Raw genomic sequence first — 20,221 nt, 5'->3', positions numbered from 1 at the left:
CTGAGATGTTGGATCTGCTGTTCATTGAAAGCTAGAAGGGGTTGCACTCAAATTTAGTACTTAGAAAATGTACATCATTAATATAGTGTGTTATTTACAGCATAGAAAGTTTCAGACAAAATAGACACTTGATAGCAAAAAAATCATATGACGACTAAAAGATTGCTTTCAATTGAAATAAAAGCTTATTAGATGTACTTAACAACTTGTTGTATTGTTTCTCATATTTTCATGCTGCATTCACTTCTTCAATTTGTCTTTTTCAGTTAACTTGAATGTAAATCTACTTATCTCTCAAGTTTTGTGAATCGAGTGATATCTGCATCTACACAGATACTCCACAAGCCACCGCATGGTGCATGGCGAAGGGTACCCTGTACAACTGCTAGTCATTTCCTTTCCTGTTCCACTCACAAATGGAGCAAGGGAACCACAAGCCACCGTATGGTGCATGGCAAAGGGTACCCTCTACAACTGCTAGTCATTTCCTTTCCTGTTCCACTCGCAAATGGAGCAAGGGAGAAATGACTGTAATGACTATATGTATGCCTTCAAATGAGCCCTAAATTCTCAGACCTTACCTTTGTGGTCCGTATGCTCAATGTATGTTGGCATCAGTAGAATCATTTGACAGTCAGCTTCAAATGCCAGTTCTCTAAATTTTCTCAGTAGTGTTTCTCGAAAAGAAAATTGCGTACCCTCCAGGGATTCCCATTTGAGTTTCCAAAGAATCTCCATAACACTTACGTATTGTTCGAACCTACCAGTAACAAATCTGGCAGCTCACCTCTGAATTGTGTTGATGTCCTCCTTCAATCCGACTTGGTACTGATCACAAACTCTAAAGCAGTATTTGAGAATATGTCACACTAGTGTCCCTATATGTGGTCTCCTTTAAAGGATGACCCACAATTTCCTAAAATGCTCCCAGTAAACCAAAGTTGACCATTCACTCAGTTGTGATCGAATTGTTCATTTATGTAGAGGAATACAGCAGTCCTATCACACTTCCCTGGGGCGCTCTTGATGATATCCTTGTCGTGATGAACACTTGGCATCGAGGACAGCTTAGTGGGTTCTATTACTTAAGAAGTCTTCAAGCCACTCACATATCTGTGAACTTATTCCATATGCTTGTACCTTCATTAACAGCCTACAATGGGGCACTATGTCAAATGCTTTCCAGAAATCTAGGTACATGAAACCTGCCTGTTGCCCTTCATTCATAGTTCACAGTGTATCATGTGAGAAAATGGCAAGCTTAGTTTCACACAAGCATTGCTTTCTAAAACCATGCTGATTCATGGGCATAAGCTTCTCAGTCTCAAGAAAATGTTGCGGGTCTGCTCTTTTGCCCTTCTTATATACAGGACTCACCTGTTCTTTTTTCCAGTCACTTTGGGCTAAGGTGACCCACTTTTTTAAAAGAAAATTAGGTAGATACTTATATACTTGACAAAAAAATGAGGAAGATTAAGATCTAGGCAAAATTTCACCAAAAATCAAAGCTGTGTTTGTAAAAGATAATTAATTAATTACACATTGCAAATACTGAGCACATATTTTTCAACTGATTTGCCTCAGTCAATCTTAGGTTTGTCCTCACTGCTCACCATAAAATCATGAACAACAATTCACGGTAAGCACTGGCACTGAAACAAAGTCGTGTAACCGCGAAGCGTCATTTGACCATTTCTAAGATAGTCGATAGACACAATGCTGATATAGAATCAGTTTCTCTGATGTCCAGTATTTTAGTGAATACTGACCATGCCCGCAAAATTTAAATGCTTGAAAAATATTTTAAAAAAAACACCAACCCAATGAGCCTGAAAATATGGGAGCCAGGAGATTATGAAAACATATGTTCAAATGCGGGTGATCCTAGGAGATATTAGAGTTGGTCACCCTACTTGGTGCTTTGTGCTGGGTGAGAGATTCATGATAAATGTAAGCTAGGTGAGGGGCCAATGTCGTAGGGTACTCTCTGTAAAACCAAATTGAGATTCCTTCCAGATCTGGTGACTTATTTGCTTTCAGTTGTTTCTCTGTGCCAGGGATGCTTGTTTCTATGCCGTACATACAGGAGTATGTGGTCTAATGATGGCATGCTTGTACGATTCCCCTGTGTGAATTTTCTCTTGAACGTGAAATTTGAAACTTTGGCTTTCATTTTGCTATCTTCAAATGCCGCACCAGACAGGTCAACAAGGGACTAAATGGTAGCTTTAGACCCACTTAGCAATTTTACATAGAACCAGAATTTACTCGGGTTCTCTGCCAGATCTTTTGTTAAGGAGTCACGGTGGTAGTTGTAAACTAGATCTTTTCACAGGTGCCTGAACCTCTACTAACCTTTGCTTGTTATCATTTGTGTGTTCTCTTTTGAACTGGGAGTGCAACAGCGTCTGCATTGTCAACATCTTCTGAATTTTGTTTTAAACCATGGTGAGCCTTTTCCATCATGCATCCAGTTACTAGGCATGTAACTCTCCAGACCGCGATTTACAATATACTTGAACTTTGCCAATAATCCCTCTACATCCATCTTACTGGAGCCAATATATTCACTCTCTAAGTGAGATAATAACAACTGATTATCTGCTCTATCTAGAAGAAACATGGTGCTAGCCTTCTTGGCTGATTTATTAACTTTCATAACCATAGTTGCTATAATGTCATCATGATTGCTCTTCCCTGTTTCTACACTGACATTGTTGATAAGATCTAGCCTGTTTGTAGCTACAAGATCTAACATTTTCCATTGCATGTGGGCTGCTGAGCTAGCTGCCCAAGACAGTTTTCAGAAAACATGTTCTGTAGTATTCCACACGACTGTCTGTCCGTGCCCCCTGCAATGAATCCGTAGACTTCCCAGTCTATACCTGGTAGGTTAAAGTCACTTCAACTAATACTGCATGTTTTGGGTACTTATGCTCATCGTAGGATGCTATGGTACTCTTTAACTGAAGGAGGACAGCATTTTCCATTGGCAAATTATGAAACTTGATGTGCATTCTAAACTCTGCAAAGACTTTCAGACTGCTTCTATCATTTTCATAGTGGCAAATAACTGCTCAGTAATAACTAATGTATAGAATATATATGTACAGTTAATACTGCCCACTATTGAGTAGGAAGTACAAAACTGTAATGTTCATATACAGTATTACTAGTGTCCAGCTGTCCGCAGCTCGTGGTCGTGCGGTAGCGTTCTCGCTTCCCGCGCCAAGGTTCCCGGGTTCGATTCCCAGCGGGGTCAGGGATTTTCTCTGCCTCGTGATGACTGGGTGTTGTGTGATGTCCTTAGGTTAGTTAGGTTTAAGTAGTTCTAAGTTCTAGGGGACTGATGACCATCAATGTTAAGTCCCATAGTGCTCAGAGCCATTTGAACCATTTTTTAGTGTCCAGCTTGACACAGTCAAGTCATTTAAATATCTGGGCATAATGTTGCAAAGTGAGAGGAGGTGGAATGAGCATGTGAAAGCTGTGATAGGGAAGGCAAATGGTCAACTTCGGTTTATTGGGAGAATTTTAGGAAAGAGTTGTTCACTTGTAAAGGAGACTGCATATAGGATGCTGGTGAGATCTATTCTTGTGTACTGCTTGAGTGTTCGGGATCCATACCAGGTCGGATTTAAGGAAGATATCAAAGCAATTCAGAGGAGGGTGGCTAGATTTGTTACTGATAGGTTTGAACAAAATGTAAGTGTTACGGAGATGTTTGGGAACTCAAATGGGAATCACTGGAGGTAAGGCAGCATTCTTTTCGAGAAACACTATTAAAAATATTTAGAGAACTGGCATTTGAAGCTGACTGCCAATAGATTCTACTCCTGCTAACATACATCATGCGTAAGGACCGAGAAGATAAGCAAGAGCTCTTGCCCATGAGAGGCAAAGGTCTTGAGTTCGAGTCTTGGTCTGGCACACAGTTTTAATCTGCCAGGAAGTTTCATAACAGCACACACTCCGCTGCAGAGTGAAAATCTCATTCTAAAAACATCCCCCAGCCTGTGGCTAAGCCACGTCTCTGCAATATCCTTTCTTCCAGGAGTGCTAGTTTTGCAAGGTTGCAGGAGAACTTCTGTGAAGTTTGGAAGGTAGGAGACAAGGTACTGGCGAATGTAAAGCTGTGAAGATGGGGCGAGAGTTGTGCTTGGGTAGCTCAGTTGGTAGAGCTCTTGCCCGCGAGAGGCAAAGGTCCCGAATTTGAGTCTTGGTGTGGCACACAGTTTTAATCTACCAAGAAGTTTCATAACAGTGCACACTCCACTGCAGAGTGAAAATGTCATTCAGGTATCAGTTATGTAGGCCAGAAATACAAAATATAATTTTAGTGTATCCATTGTGGATGATGAACTGTGACTATGATTTTATTTGGCAGTTTATCTGGTAACAAATATACAACCAGTTTATTTATTTATTTATTTATTTCTGATACGATTTATTCTTCCATAAACATGTTTTCAAGCCACTGCAGGCTTATCGTCAGACTACAAGAACATTATGCTGTGGATCAAGTACAGCTAGATGATGTACTGAAGAGTACACTGCCATATGGTATCCATCTCATTTCTATATCATACATTACCAAGCTATGTACACAACTATACAAAGTATTTAGCTGCACTTGGTTTTACACTTTAAGACCAAGTGCAGCTAAATACTGTTATCATTGTGTACATTGCTTGAAAATGTACAATATAGGAACAGATTTGATATGGATACCACAAGGCATTGCAGTCATCAGCATGACATGTAGCTACATTTGGTCCACAGCATAATGTTCTTGTAATACCTGCATCTGATGATGAGCCTGCAGTGGCTTGAAGACATGTTTATGGTAGAATAAATCATATCCAAAAACTCTTCTTTAGATTGTAGTAAGTATTTAAAGTTATATGTATTAGTAACCATACAAGGGCTCGATAAAAAGTAGCGATAACACTGCTATAACATCAAACCAGTAAGTTGGCGATGTGCAATTTGTGTTGAAACAATGAAGGCCTGTGAGATGGTTTTGTACAGTGAGCAGAGATAGTCCTCTGTCAGGCTACTGTAGTGTGTAGACCTTTGAATGTCGTAGCTGTAGTGCAACCACCCTAACATCATGTTTTCAAAGAAAGAGTAATGTTCTTGTCTCAAAATTGAGGAGACACTACGTTGGAATATGCAAGAATGTTTCCAGGGACTGCGTGAAATGTGTGGTGACACAGCATTGCCATACAGCACAATTGCATGATGTGTTGCAGTGTTCAGATTAGGCAGAAGTGCTGTGAAGGATCACCCCCATATGGCATAATCCATATAGAAGACAATACAGTTCAGCTCCCTGCTTCCTTTTTGGACACTGATTGACACTGGAATGTGCGTGAGTTAGCAGCAGGAGTCGGAGTATGCCACAACGTTGTGCTTCACATTCTGCACATTTTGGGGTACTGCAAAACTGCAGCACATTGGATATCCCATTAAATGTCTGAGGTGCAACAATGGCACTGCTGTACCATTGCACAGGATTTTTTGGGGTGTTATCAAAGCAGAGATGACAACTTCCTTCAATGCTTTGTCACTATCAATAAAACCTGTGCATGCTCTTATGAAACAAACTTGAAATGCCAGTTCAGTGAATGGGGGCATCCTGGTTCTCCTTGTTCACAGAAAGTGCTTGCTACACCAAGTGCTGGGAAGGTGATGTTGATTGTGGTGTATGATACTGAAGGTGTAATACTGCATCTTGCTGTACCACCAAAGGTGATGATAGACACTGCCTACTGCTGCACATTCCTGCAACACCACCTTCATCCAGAATTCAGGCAAAAGAGACGACATTTCATGGAACAGCATCCCATCATTCTGCTTGACAATGCACAATGCCATACTGATGTTGCCGTCCATGACCTTTAGTGTTGCTGGCAGTGGCAGGGTCTGGAACGTCCACCACACTCATCTAACATGAACCTCTGGGAATGTGATTTTTCCACCAAAGTGAAAGAACAATTTCGAGAGATCTGGTACACCACCAGAGGTGACATTATCTATGCTATATGGTGGTCAGTACAGGACATCAGCAGAAATAGAAGCACAGATGGTATACAATGTCTTCCAGACATATAACAAATGGTCATAAATAATGGGGGTGATTATATTGAAGAAGTGTAACTATAAGTACCTTTGTCAATTCAGCCATATCAGGGAAAAATAGTATGTCTCATTACATATACCAATTCCATTCTACACAGAGTACGCGAAAGAACTTGCTCCCCTTCTAACAGCCGTGTACCGCAAGTCTCTAGAGGAACGGAAGGTTCCACATGATTGGAAAAGAGCACAGGTAGTCCCAGTCTTCAAGAAGGGTCGTCGAGCAGATGAGCAAAACTATAGACCTTTATCTCTGACGTCAATCTGTTGTAGAATTTTAGAACATGTTTTTTGCTCGAGTATCATGTCGTTTTTGGAAATCCAGAATCTACTCTGTAGGAATCAACATGGATTCCGGAAACAGTGATCATGTGAGACCCAACTCGCTTTATTTGTTCATGAGACCCAGAAAATATTAGATACAGGCTCCCAAGTAGATGCTATTTTCCTTGACTTCCGGAAGGCGTTCGATACAGTTCCGCACTGTCGCCTGATAAACAAAGTAAGAGCCTACGGAATATCAGACCAGCTGTGTGGCTGGATTGAAGAGTTTTTAGCAAACAGTACACAGCATGTGGTTATCAATGGAGAGACGTCTACAGACGTTAAAGTAACCTCTGGCGTGCCACAGGGGAGTGTTATGGAACCATTGCTTTTCACAATATATATAAATGACCTAGTAGATAGTGTCGGAAGTTCCATGCGGCTTTTCACGGATGATGCTGTAGTATACAGAGAAGTTGCCGCATTAGAAAATTGTAGCGAAATGCAGGAAGATCTGCAGCGGATAGGCACTTGGTGCAGGGAGTGGCAACTGACCCTTAAGATAGACAAATGTAATGTATTGCGAATACATAGAAAGAAGGATCCTTTATTGTATGATTATATGAATGCGGAACAAACACTGGTAGCAGTTACTCCTGTAAAATATCTGGGAGTATGCGTGCGGAACAATTTGAAGTGGAATGATCATATGAAATTAATTGTTGGTAAGGCGGGTACCAGGTTGAGATTCATTGGGAGAGTCCTTAGAAAATGTAGTCCATCAACAAAGGAGGTGGCTTACAAAACACTCGTTCAACCTATACTTGAGTATTGCTCATCAGTGTGGGATCCGTACCAGGTCGGGTTGATGGAGGAGATAGAGAAGATCCAAAGAAGAGCGGCGCATTTCGTCACAGGGTTGTTTGGTAACCGTGATAGCGTTCGGAGATGTTTAGCAAACTCAAGTGGCAGACTCTGCAAGAAAGGCACTCTGCATCGCGGTGTGACTTGCTCGCCAGGTTTCGAGAGGGTGCGTTTCTGGATGAGGTATCAAATACACTCCTGGAAATGGAAAAAAAGAACACATTGACACCGGTGTGTCAGACCCACCATACTTGCTCTGGACACTGCGAGAGGGCTGTACAAGCAATGATCACACGCACGGCACAGCAGACACACCAGGAACCGCGGTGTTGGCCGTCGAATGGCGCTAGCTGCACAGCATTTGTGCACCGCCGCCGTCAGTGTCAGCCAGTTTGCCGTGGCATATGGAGCTCCATCGCAGTCTTTAACACTGGTAGCATGCCGCGACAGCGTGGACGTGAACCGTATGTGCAGCTGACGGACTTTGAGCGAGGGCGTATAGTGGGCATGCGGGAGGCCGGGTGGACGTACCGCCGAATTGCTCAACACATGGGGCGTGAGGTCTCCACAGTACATCGATGTTGTCGCCAGTGGTCGGCGGAAGGTGCACGTGCCCGTTGACCTGGGACCGGACCGCAGCGACGCACGGATGCACGCCAAGACCGTAGGATCCTACGCAGTGCCCTAGGGGACCGCACCGCCACTTCCCAGCAAATTAAGGACACTGTTGCTCCTGGGGTATCGGCGAGGACCATTCGCAACCGTCTCCATGAAGCTGGGCTACGGTCCCGCACACCGTTAGGCCGTCTTCCACTCACGCCCCAACATCGTGCAGCCCGCCTCCAGTGGTGTCGCGACAGGCGTGAATGGAGGGACGAATGGAGACGTGTCGTCTTCAGCGATGAGAGTCGCTTCTGCCTTGGTGCCGATGATGGTCGTATGCGTGTTTGGCGCCGTGCAGGTGAGCGCCACAATCAGGACTGCATACGACCGAGGCACACAGAGCCAACACCCGGCATCATGGTGTGGGGAGCGATCTCCTACATTGGCCGTACACCACTGGTGATCGTCGAGGGGACACTGAATAGTGCATGGTACATCCAAACCGTCATCGAACCCATCGTTCTACCATTCTTAGACCGGCAAGGGAACTTGCTGTTCCAACAGGACAATGCACGTCCGCATGTATCCCGTGCCACCCAACGTGCTCTAGAAGATGTGAGTCAACTACCCTTGCCAGCAAGATCTCTGGATCTGTCCCCCATTGAGCATGTTTGGGACTGGATGAAGCGTCGTCTCACGCGGTCTGCACGTCCAGCACGAACGCTGGTCCAACTGAGGCGCCAGGTGGAAATGGCATGGCAAGCCGTTCCACAGGACTACATCCAGCATCTCTACGATCGTCTCCATGAGAGAATAGCAGCCTGCATTGCTGCGAAAGGATGATATACACTGTACTAGTGCCGACATTGTGCATGCTCTGTTGCCTGTGTCTATGTGCCTGTGGTTCTGTCAGTGTGATCATGTGATGTATCTGACCCCAGGAATGTGTCAATAAAGTTTCCCCTTCCTGGGACAATGAATTCACGGTGTTCTTATTTCAATTTCCAGGAGTGTATATTGCTTCCCCCTACTTATATCTCCCGAGGAGATCACGAATGTAAAATTAGAGAGATTCGAGCGCTCACGGAGGCTTTCAGACAGTCGTTCTTCCCGCAAACCATACGCGACCGGAACAGAAAAGGGAGGTAATGACAGTGGCACGTGGGGTGCCCTCCGCCACACACCGTTGGGTGGCTTGCGGAGTATGGATGTAGATGTGGATGTAGATGTAGATGTAGACATTTTATCCAGCCCTTGTGTTATCCTGAGTTATCTAGATGCTGATCTATTTCTTTTCTGTTCTTTATACATTTTTGTATGTTTGTGAAGGTGCTGGAACTGACAAAAAGCTTTAAATCCAAGACACTGCAAGAACATTTACATCATGCAGTGGAAAGCAACATCACAACCAAGTCACAAGAAAGCATAGCAGCAAGGAAATTGACTCAAGATTCAAGAAAGCAATATTACTCTAAGATTGGATTTAAAAAGGGACAGGTAATTTAGTATTAATCTTCCTTTATTTATATCAACTACAGAGCAACGTTTTACTAGTAAATATGTTTAACTGGAGGAAGCTCTTAGTTTAGTTTAGTCACTTGTGTGTGTCACAGGCCTCATAGCTGCAACCCCTCAGTACGTTATGGGACAAGTGAGTTTGACAATTGTAATGCCCTTTCTCAGTGAAAAATACGGCAACATGCAGACAATTAGTCCAATCAACGAAGACAAAAAGGTTGATATGTGAAAAAAATAATATAGTCATAATTTTTTTTTCACAATGCTAGGAGGGAGTGTCCTGAACAACACACTAAAAATCCTGGGTAGGGGAAAGGGGGAGGGCAGCATGTGGTATTTTAATGGTATACAATTGCTGTTCACTGTTAAATGAGGTGCTGCTAGCACAACAATTTGAAGATCTACATGAATGTGATACATTTATTATAAGTTATCAATCTGTCTATCGGTGTTTGTAACGATCACATACTGTATGTGCATTTTGGCACATGTCATGGCATTGTGCTTCTGTGAAGAAGATATTGCTAAACCAATATTAAGCATCTTAAAATGACAGATGAATCTGTTGAAACTGTTAAAGTGAGACAGAAATAGCTGTGCAACTGTTGACTGAATTGTATTAAGGGATTCCTGTTTGTGAGTTAAAAAGACTCATTTATAAGACACACAGTCAAACAAAGGCAGTCATATGCAAGAAGAAGAGAGGAAAACTTGTCCGCACTGCATGCTACAACAGAGCAGGAAATGTACAGTGGCACAGATAATGGAAATCTGTGAACAATAAAATTGAAACTTCAGTCTCAGAAGACAGATATTATTGGAAGAAGAACTGTCACTGATTTAGATGGTTTCTAAAACAGTGTTGTTCACTCCACTATATTGAAATGTTAAGATCACAGCAAGTATCCTATGCAGCAAGAGACGGCAGATATACACAATAGATTTAACTGAAAGCTGCCATGTAATTGGCATTATTCTGAAAACTTTGTGGTTCACTTACAGAAAATTCAATGGTGTAAAATGTGAAGGCAGCAGAGGATCAAGTAGGTAAAAAGACGAGGGCTAGTAGAAATCCTTGGGTAACAGAAGAAATATTGAATTTAATTGATGAAAGGAGAAAATATAAAAATGCAGTAAGTGAAACAGGCAAAAAGGAATACAAACGTCTCAAAAATGATATCGACAGGAAGTGCAAAATGGCTAAGCAGGGATGGCTAGAGGACAAATGTAAGGATGTAGAGGCTTATCTCACTAGGGGTAAGATAGATAGAGCCTACAGGAAAATTAAAGAGACCTTTGGAGAAAAGAGAACCACTTGTATGAATATCAAGAGCTCAGATGGAAACCCAGTTCTAAGCAAAGAAGGGAAAGCAGAAAGGTGGAAGGAGTATATTGAGGGTCTATACAAGGGCGATGTACTTGAGGACAATGTTATGGAAATGGAAGAGGATGTAGATGAAGATGAAATGGGAGATACGATACTGCGTGAAGAGTTTGACAGAGCACTGAAAGACCTGAGTCGAAACAAGGCCCCCGGAGTAGACAATATTCCATTGGAACTACTGACGGCCGTGGGAGAGCCAGTCCTGACAAAACTCTACCATCTGGTGAGCAAGATGTATGAAACAGGCGAAATACCCTCAGACTTCAAGAAGAATATAATAATTCCAATCCCAAAGAAAGCAGGTGTTGATAGATGTGAAAATTACCGAACTATCAGCTTAATAAGTCACAGCTGCAAAATACTAACACGAATTCTTTACAGACGAATGGAAAAACTAGTAGAAGCCAACCTCGGGGAAGATCAGTTTGGATTCCGTAGAAACACTGGAACACGTGAGGCAATACTGACCTTACGACTTATCTTGGAAGAAAGATTAAGGAAAGGCAAACCTACGTTTCTAGCATTTGTAGACTTAGAGAAAGCTTTTGACAATGTTGACTGGAATACTGTCTTTCAAATTCTAAAGGTGGCAGGGGTAAAATACAGGGAGCGAAAGGCTATTTACAATTTGTACAGAAACCAGATGGCAGTTATAAGAGTCGAGGGACATGAAAGGGAAGCAGTGGTTGGGAAGGGAGTAAGACAGGGTTGTAGCCTGTCCCCGATGTTGTTCAATCTGTATATTGAGCAAGCAGTAAAGGAAACAAAAGAAAAATTCGGAGTAGGTATTAAAATTCATGGAGAAGAAATAAAAACTTTGAGGTTCGCCGATGACATTGTAATTCTGTCGGAGACAGCAAAGGACTTGGAAGAGCAGTTGAATGGAATGGACAGTGTCTTGAAAGGAGGATATAAGATGAACATCAACAAAAGCAAAACAAGGATAATGGAATGTAGTCTAATTAAGTCGGGTGATGCTGAGGGAATTAGATTAGGAAATGAGGCACTTAAAGTAGTAAAGTAGTTTTGCTATTTGGGGAGCAAAATAACTGATGATGGTCGAAGTAGAGAGGATATAAAATGTAGGCTGGCAATGGCGAGGAAAGCGTTTCTGAAGAAGAGAAATTTGTTAACATCCAGTATTGATTTAAGTGTCAGGAAGTCATTTCTGAAAGTATTCGTATGGAGTGTAGCCATGTATGGAAGTGAAACATGGACGATAAATAGTTTGGACAAGAAGAGAATAGAAGCTTTCGAAATGTGGTGCTACAGAAGAATGCTGAAGATTAGATGGGTAGATCACATAACTAATGAGGAAGTATTGAATAGGATTGGGGAGAAGAGAAGTTTGTGGCACAACTTGACCAGAAGAAGGGATCAGTTGGTAGGACATGTTCTGAGGCATCAAGGGATCACCAATTTAGTATTGGAGGGCAGCGTGGAGGGTAAAAATCGTAGGGGGAGACCAAGAGATGAATACACTAAGCAGATTCAGAAGGATGTAGGTTGCAGTAGGTACTGGGAGATGAAAAAGCTTGCACAGGATAGAGTAGCATGGAGAGCTGCATCAAACCAGTCTCAGGACTGAAGACCACAACAACAACAACAACAAAATGCAATCTGATGAATATATCCAATATTGTAGCAGCTAGGGCAGTTTGCTAAGAAAAATGCTCAACATCTGGAAATAACGTCATCACCATAATATTTATCTCAATAAGACCTGACACAATGAGAATCATACCAAGAAGCACATATGCCAGGATTCAAAGAGCAATGGTGGTTTGAAAGTGCCAACTGTCAAAGGACATAGGTTTATTATGTCTCACACATCATCATCATCATCATCATCATCATCATCATCATCATCAGACTAAGCCTTTATCACACGTGCAGAGTTAACGTATACGAGGGTAAGTCAATTATTATCCGCAATTTAATTATATTTTTGTTTATTTTGGTAGTACTGTCGTTTTATGTTGATGGTGCATGTTTTGTTTATTTGTTGTTATATCTTTGCAATTTTCAAGCTGCTAGTTTAGTTTCATTATTCTGCCATGCTGTTAATCATGGCTGCTCTGCTGTCTATTTGCACCAAAGAAGAGCAATGTTCATTGATTTGTTTCTTTTTTGTGGTTGGAAGGTGTATCAGGGGCTGAAATTCATTGAAGACTTTCAGAACAGTACGGGAACAGTGTTTTGCCACAATGGAGTGTCTACAAATGGATTGAAAAATTCCGAAATGCTCGCACAGGTGTTACGCATGATGAAGGAGTCACACAACCATTTACCTCCACAAATGAAGAAACCATTGAGCATTCACGTGAAAAAATTCTCTTAGACAGACAATTAACTATTGACGAGGTGGCACATTGTCTGCAGATTAGTCACAGTTCTGCCTATGAAATCATCCACAACAGAATTGGGTTTCATAAAGTCTGTCCAAGATGGGTCCCAAAACAACTCACACAGTTCCATAAACAAACGTGCTTGGACATCTGCAAAAAAACATTTGGATCACTATGGTAACGAAGGGGACAACTTCTTTGACAGAATCATTACTGGTGATGAGCCGGAGAGTAAAAGGCAGAGTATGGAATGGAAACATCCAAATTTTCCATGCAAGAAAAAGTTCAAGACTCAACCGTCCGCAGGAAAACTGATGCTTATGGTTTTCTGGGACGTCCAGTACTGGAACATTAGGGGGAAAGGGGCACAACAACAAACAGTGTACGTTACAGTGAGATGATTACTGCCAGGCTAAAGCCTGCAGTTCGAAGAAAGCACCAAGGATAGTGTCAAAAGGTGTTGTGTTGTTGCACGACAATGTCCGTCTGCATACTGCTACCCACACAGCTGAAACGCTCCAGAAACTCAAATTTGAAGTTCTGGACCATCCTCCATATAGTTCCGATCTTGCCCCTTCTGACTATTACTTGTTTGGTCCACCCAAACAGGTATTAAGGTGCTCTCGATTTGCCTCAGACGAAGCAGTGAAAAAAGCTGTGCATTCCTGGCTCACAGCTCAACCGAGACCCTTCTTTTATGATGGCATCAGAAAGCTTGTTCAGTGATGGACCAAGTGCGTTGAAACGCAAGGAGACTATTTTGCAAAAACAGACATAATGTCTTATGGGATAACAGCAATCAGTGATTTTATGTTACTTTAAATCCGTCTTGATTGCAAATTTTTTTTTATTATTCATATGACCGGTTTCGGTTCATTCAGAACCATCTTCAGATCTGTAAAAATAATTATACTAATTTACTATTTCACGAAAGCAAATCTTTTTCATCCTATCTTATCAACATCAAATGTACCAGAACGTACCTGATATTTAAGTTACAGGAGTAACCCGTCCAATTCAGCAACTTTCACATGCTACGTCACATAAAATTGGTTGGCAGAGTGCACGTCATTTATATTAATTATGACACTATTTCCGACAGGTGGCGTCTGGTACATTTGTTACATTCCATTTGCACATACTGTATTCAGTAGATCTTTTTTATATTAAAAATATTTAATTAAAATATGTAGATGTCAAAGCTAAAATCTGTACTTGTCAGGATTAAAAAACAGTAAAATTATCATTTTTATACGATCTAACAGGCATAGGGCAATTTATATATCTATGGTGCTGGTGTGAACTTGTTTTCTTCTACGGTCTGCTTCCGTGGTTCCCGCCACTTTGGTGTTGTGCCGCGGCCGCTCAGTCGTCTGCTGTCCATCGCCGCGGGCAAGAAGGCCGCACAGGGCGGCATATACATATCGTCGGACTTTCAACATTAGCAACAGCTACGAATTTGCCGAGCAAATTAAAGACGTACTTATACCTCAGAATGCGTCACTAGCTTCATTTGATATCACCAATCTGTACACAAACATTCCCGTAAAAGAAACGATTGAGATCATTAAGAACAATCTCCTCACTCATGGTAAATTGGCACTGGGGGAAGTGATTGAACTAGTGGAAATGTTGGAACATGTCTTGTCGTTCAATTACTTTACTTTCAATGGTAAAATTTATCAACAGAAAGACGGGCTGGCAATGGGGAACAGTTTAGCTGGGACGCTGGCTGACATTTTTGTAAATCACTTAGAAAACAAATTCTTTGATGAAAATCCCAATATCGCTGAGAAAATTGTATATTACAGGAGATATGTGGACGACTCCATTTTATTATACAAAGGAGATAAAAATGATATCGAAAACTTAGCACAAAAAATGAGCTCTCAACACCCGAAAATTAGATTCACCATGGAATTTGAAGAAAACAACCGTATAGATTACTTAGATTTAACACTAATAAAGAAAAATGGGAAGCATGAATTTAGCATATTCAGAAAACCTACGTGTACAGATCTAGTTATCAACGAGCGCTCTTGTCACCCACCGCGATACAAATGGGCATATTTTACTTCAATGGTATACAGGCTACTAAGATTGTCACTAAGCCAACACGAAGTAGAAAAGGAGTTAAGTATTTTAAAACAAGTGGCCGTAGCGAACGGATATACGTGTAAGCAGGTGATGAATATTTATAGGAAGATAAAGAAGAGGCAAATGGAACAAACAGAAGGAAGGCAAGTAGCAGTTAAGAGGAACAACAAGAAAAAATATGTAGCTCTCACTTACAATGGAAGAATTGCAGACAAAATTGAAAGATGCTTTCGTAAATCCGACGTTAAAATAGGGTTCCGAACAAATAACACGTTAAAATTGAAGCTCCGGCATAGAATATGTAATAGTAGGAATAAATTTCAGGATTCAGGTGTATATAAAATCAAATGTAATGACTGCTGTAAACAATATATAGGGCAGACTGGTAGGAACTTTGAAACCAGATTCAGGGAGCACACCTACTCTCAAAACAAAACAGCTTTTGGGGCGCATATGGCTGCGACAAAGCACTCAATCACGAATATTGAAAACAACTTAGACATCCTGCATAGAGCTCACAAGGGACGGTTCCTTAACATTTTAGAAGAGATCGAAATATACACCCATAAAAATAAAGATCCGGATTTAATCCTCAACGAACAAAGCGAATTCAATCATAACGCCTATTTTAGCATTTATGACGACCTACTAGGATGACAACTGTTGCGTATGGAGATCCAGGCTGAGGGATGAGAGATGGTGCGCGGTGGAGAAGCCGGAAGACGCGTGCAACGCCTGGCGTCGTTGACGGGGCCCTCCTGTGCGGCCCTCTTGCCCGCGGCGATGGACAGCAGACGACTGAGCGGCCGCGGCACAACACCAAAGTGGCGGGAACCACGGAAGCAGACCGTAGAAGAAAACAAGTTCACACCAGCACCATAGATATATAAATCGCCCTATGCCTGTTAGATCGTATAAAAATGATAATTTTACTGTTTTTTAATCCTGACAAGTACAGATTTTAGCTTTGACATCTACATATTTTAATTAAATATTTTTAATATAAAAAAGATCTACTGAATACAGTATGTGCAAATGGAATGTAACAAATGTACCAGACGCCACCTGTCGGTAATAGTGTCATAATTAATATAAATGACGTGCACTCTGCCAACCAATTTTATGTGACGTAGCATGTGAAAGTTGCTGAATTGGACGGGTTACTCCTGTAACTTAAATATCAGGTACGTTCTGGTACATTTGATGTTGATAAGATAGGATGAAAAAGATTTGCTTTCGTGAAATAGTAAATTAGTATAATTATTTTTACAGATCTGAAGATGGTTCTGAATGAACCGAAACCGGTCATATGAATAATAAAAAAAAAATTTGCAATCAAGACGGATTTAAAGTAGCAAGGAGACTATGTTGAAAAATGATGTACTTGTAAGTTTCCTATTTGAATACAATAAAATTTTGTAACTATTTTGCAGACAATAATTGACTTATCCTCATACATCCGATGAGTCTAGCAGTTAACATGAGGATGTGAATAGTGGTTAATTTAAACATAGATATATAGGATTTATGATGTGATTTACAGGATTATTGCCTGACCAACATGGATAATGCCAGTAATCATTCTAACAACAAAGAATGCAGAAATTTTGCAGTGGTTAGAAGAGAAAACTAGTTCAATTTTGGCTCCTAAATGAAAGGAGATATACATTGTGTGTTCAAAAAAATAATATTTTAGGTTGGCAGAAAAACGTTTATTGGTTTGGAGGTATGGCACTTTCCTCCCCTTCAAAGTAGTCTTCTTGAGAATGCACTCTCTTCTCCCAACACTTACCATTGTTGGAAAAATTCTGGAACATGTCTTTTGGAATTAAGATCAGCTGGATTGTCACATTTCTCATGAAGTCTCCCTTTGATTCAAATTGTGTAACTCTTGGGGCATTGTTAGCTTGAAAAATAACCAAAGCCATGCAGAGCCACATCAGGGTAGTAGGGAATCTAATGAACCATAGAAATGTAATGTTTGGTGAGAAAAGTCGGAATCAGATGTGCAGAATTGGTGGGAATGTTATAAGGATGAAGCTGCCAAGTTTTTGCTGCCAAGGATCCAATCATTTGCACTGCACTGCATCATGGAAATGACTAAGGACCTGCTGGCAGTATTTCTTTGTGACTGTTTGGCCTTGTGTTGTGTACTCAGGCTGCAACAACCCATGAGAATCAAAGAAAACGGTCAACGTGACTTTGACATTGCCACGGACTTGACATGCTTCTTTTGGCCTCAAGAATATCAGTTGTTTCCACTGTGATGACTGCATCTTTGTTTCTGGATCATGCCCATAAACTGATATCTCATAACCTACTACCAAGGTGTTCAGAAAGTTGGTATTACCGTTTACATTGTCAAGCATGTTCTGTATGATTTCCAGGTGGTGTTGCTTCTGCTCCATTGTCAGCAGTTTTGGTACAAATTTATCGGACATTCTCCTCAGCACAAATCATCAGTCAAAATTAAATGTACCAGTTCATGCTTACCCCTATCTCATTTGCATGTTCTCCTAATGTGATGGTCTTTCATGACCAAAGTCTGCACTTGCGCAATTACATTGTCATTTTGGCTTGTTGAGGGTCTGAATCTTGCAAATTGTTTTCACTTGGGTATCACCATGCTTTTGGCAAAATTTTAGTGCTCAGTTCATTCCATCATTTTACAACCAGACTCTTTACATGTCCTGACTCATAGGCTAACTACCAGTGACAGAAACTGTCTGTCTGTAGGAAAAAATTCATGACTGGGTGTGAATGTCTCCACCACATCTCCAATGAAGAAAGTCTCCTGTGCTTCACTGGTTTACATAGTAAAGAAGAAGGGTCATTACTTTTTGAACACACCTCATATTGGAGGATGTCAAGTGCCACAAGCACGTGTGTGACATATTTAGACCTGGCTGCTTATGGGCCACTCCCCGTTTCCTCTCTTCTACTAACAATGTGTCAGTATGTGACAGAACAGCTGCTGACCATCTACTGTCTGTGCTGGGTTGTTTCTCAGTGTTAGCTGTGCAATTTATGTTTCAAATTTGGCACAAAGGTTAAAACTAACATATACTACTAATGAGTACTTGAATGTTCAGGTAAGGGTGTTCATGTGATTAAATTTAAAAGAGTGTTGTAACAAGAGATGTAGCAATATGTATGAAATATGGAAAGGCAAAAGAATGGAACTTTTTTATCATAGGGTTCTGCAGCCATAATAATTTGTTTACACGAAGTCCTTCCCTGCTTCTAACTGTAAAATCCTTATTTCAGTATGCTATATGCTGACAGATGAAACTTTCATTTCTGAGTGAGTGCCTTGCAATGCACTGTGCATAGCCATCTCATACATATGTCATATAGCTTTGCAGACTGTATTGTTCAAAGACAGAGTTAGTGGAAATGAGCTCAACAAGCACAGGCACTGGCCCAAAGACTTCTGGTGTGTGGAAACTAACATTATGACCAGAATGGGAGTGGGAGAATGATGCAAAGTATGTAATACACCTTATTCTGGGCCCTCAGTGTCATTCAAGAACATGTGTTTTATTACATTGTGATGTGGTTGTTATATACAGGGTGTTTCAGCTAAGCTGACCACTTGAGGTATTGCCTGATTGTTTAAGGTATTGCATTTCTGTTTTCATCCAAACAAATTGTGAAAAAGTCTTCAGTAATTGGCGTATTGTTCCTTTTCACTGCTACGTTAATTACAAGGCTACAGGTATGAAATTTACGTTTTAAAATGTATCTTTAGTAATTTCTGCTGCTAGTATCGTAGTTAAAAAGGAGAAAATTGAACAGCATTTCACACTCCATAACCCAGTTAGTAGTTCCAGAAAAATTATATTTAGAACTTAGGATTTATTCATTTTGAATATGAAATCAGTTGCTGTCTTATGTTATGGTTTATGTCGTTATATGGAACTGCCACATCAGGCTCATGGTGCACTGCAATTTGACACAGCGAAGAGAGCCGACTTACAAAAGTGATATAGTGGAGAAAAGTTTTTAATTAAACTTGCACTAGTTGCATTTGGCTGTGTTGGTTGGTTGGTTGTTTGGGGAAGGAGACCAGACAGCGTGGTCATCGGTCTCATCGGATTAGGGAAGGATGGGGAAGGAAGTCGGCCGTGCCCTTTCAGAGGAACCATCCCGGCATTTGCCTGGAGTGATTTAGGGAAATCACGGAAAACCTAAATCAGGATGGCCGGAGACGGGATTGAACCGTCGTCCTCCCGAATGCGAGTCCAGTGTGCTAACCACTGCGCCACCTCGCTCGGTCATTTGGCTGTGTGTATTGGATGTTCACGCCTACTGAAAGGTATAGAATATGGCATCTAAGGATAATTAACTATTGTAACAGTTCTGTTCTTGTTGTTGCCATAATCTTGAAAGAAAATAGTACACCAACAACTGAATGGATTTGTAGAACTGAACTTCAGGCATAAAGAATGTTAAATAATAACTTCATGTCATTATTTTACTATTGAGGTAATATATAGTTGCAAAATTACATAAGCAACAGCAACAGAAATTTCATTTATGTCAAGAAGTGTTCCAAATTTCCACTGTCTACTGCAATACACTGTCTACTGCAGTCAGTGGTGCAAGGACTATACCACCCTTTCCCTTTGGGTTGCAATCTACGTGAGGGTTGATACTATGAAAACATCTTCTTCCTCATCCTTGGGTAGGTATGCCCCTTCCATTTATACTAAACTATGGTACAGGTCAATCCCCTTTTTGGTGCCCCTGCCCGCACAGTATAGGTCAGCCTCCGGGTCTGCCTACCTGCCTCTCTTTCTCTCATTTCATCTATATCAGATGCGCCCTCCCTATCTTCTCTAACAATGATTCATAGTCTTGCCTCTTTTGTACTCCTCTGCACATTATTTTATTTAAAATTTCCTGGTAAAATTTCTATCTACCTCTCCTTTCCTCCTCCTAAGTCCCTCAGCCTACCTGCATAAATTCTTCGCTTGTTCATTGCTTACAGCTCACTGAT

The 20,221-nt window shown here is 41.1% G+C and overlaps 1 protein-coding gene across 1 annotated transcript in view; it reads left to right on the top strand.

The window, feature by feature from the left end:
* LOC126483618 (spatacsin) overlaps nucleotides 1-20,221 on the top strand; it is a 410,710-nt gene that overhangs the window by 186,153 nt on the left and 204,336 nt on the right. Inside the window, exon 17 of the mRNA XM_050106663.1 lies at nucleotides 9,202-9,369. Within this exon, the coding sequence (XP_049962620.1) occupies nucleotides 9,202-9,369 (168 nt within the window). The remainder of the gene's footprint in view (nucleotides 1-9,201; nucleotides 9,370-20,221) is intronic.

This window comes from Schistocerca serialis, chromosome 6, assembly GCF_023864345.2.
Source record: "Schistocerca serialis cubense isolate TAMUIC-IGC-003099 chromosome 6, iqSchSeri2.2, whole genome shotgun sequence".
In the NCBI taxonomy this organism is placed as follows: domain Eukaryota; kingdom Metazoa; phylum Arthropoda; class Insecta; order Orthoptera; family Acrididae; genus Schistocerca; species Schistocerca serialis.
Note: the sequence above shows the minus strand (reverse complement) of the source record. Positions and strands in the feature narration are given on the sequence as shown.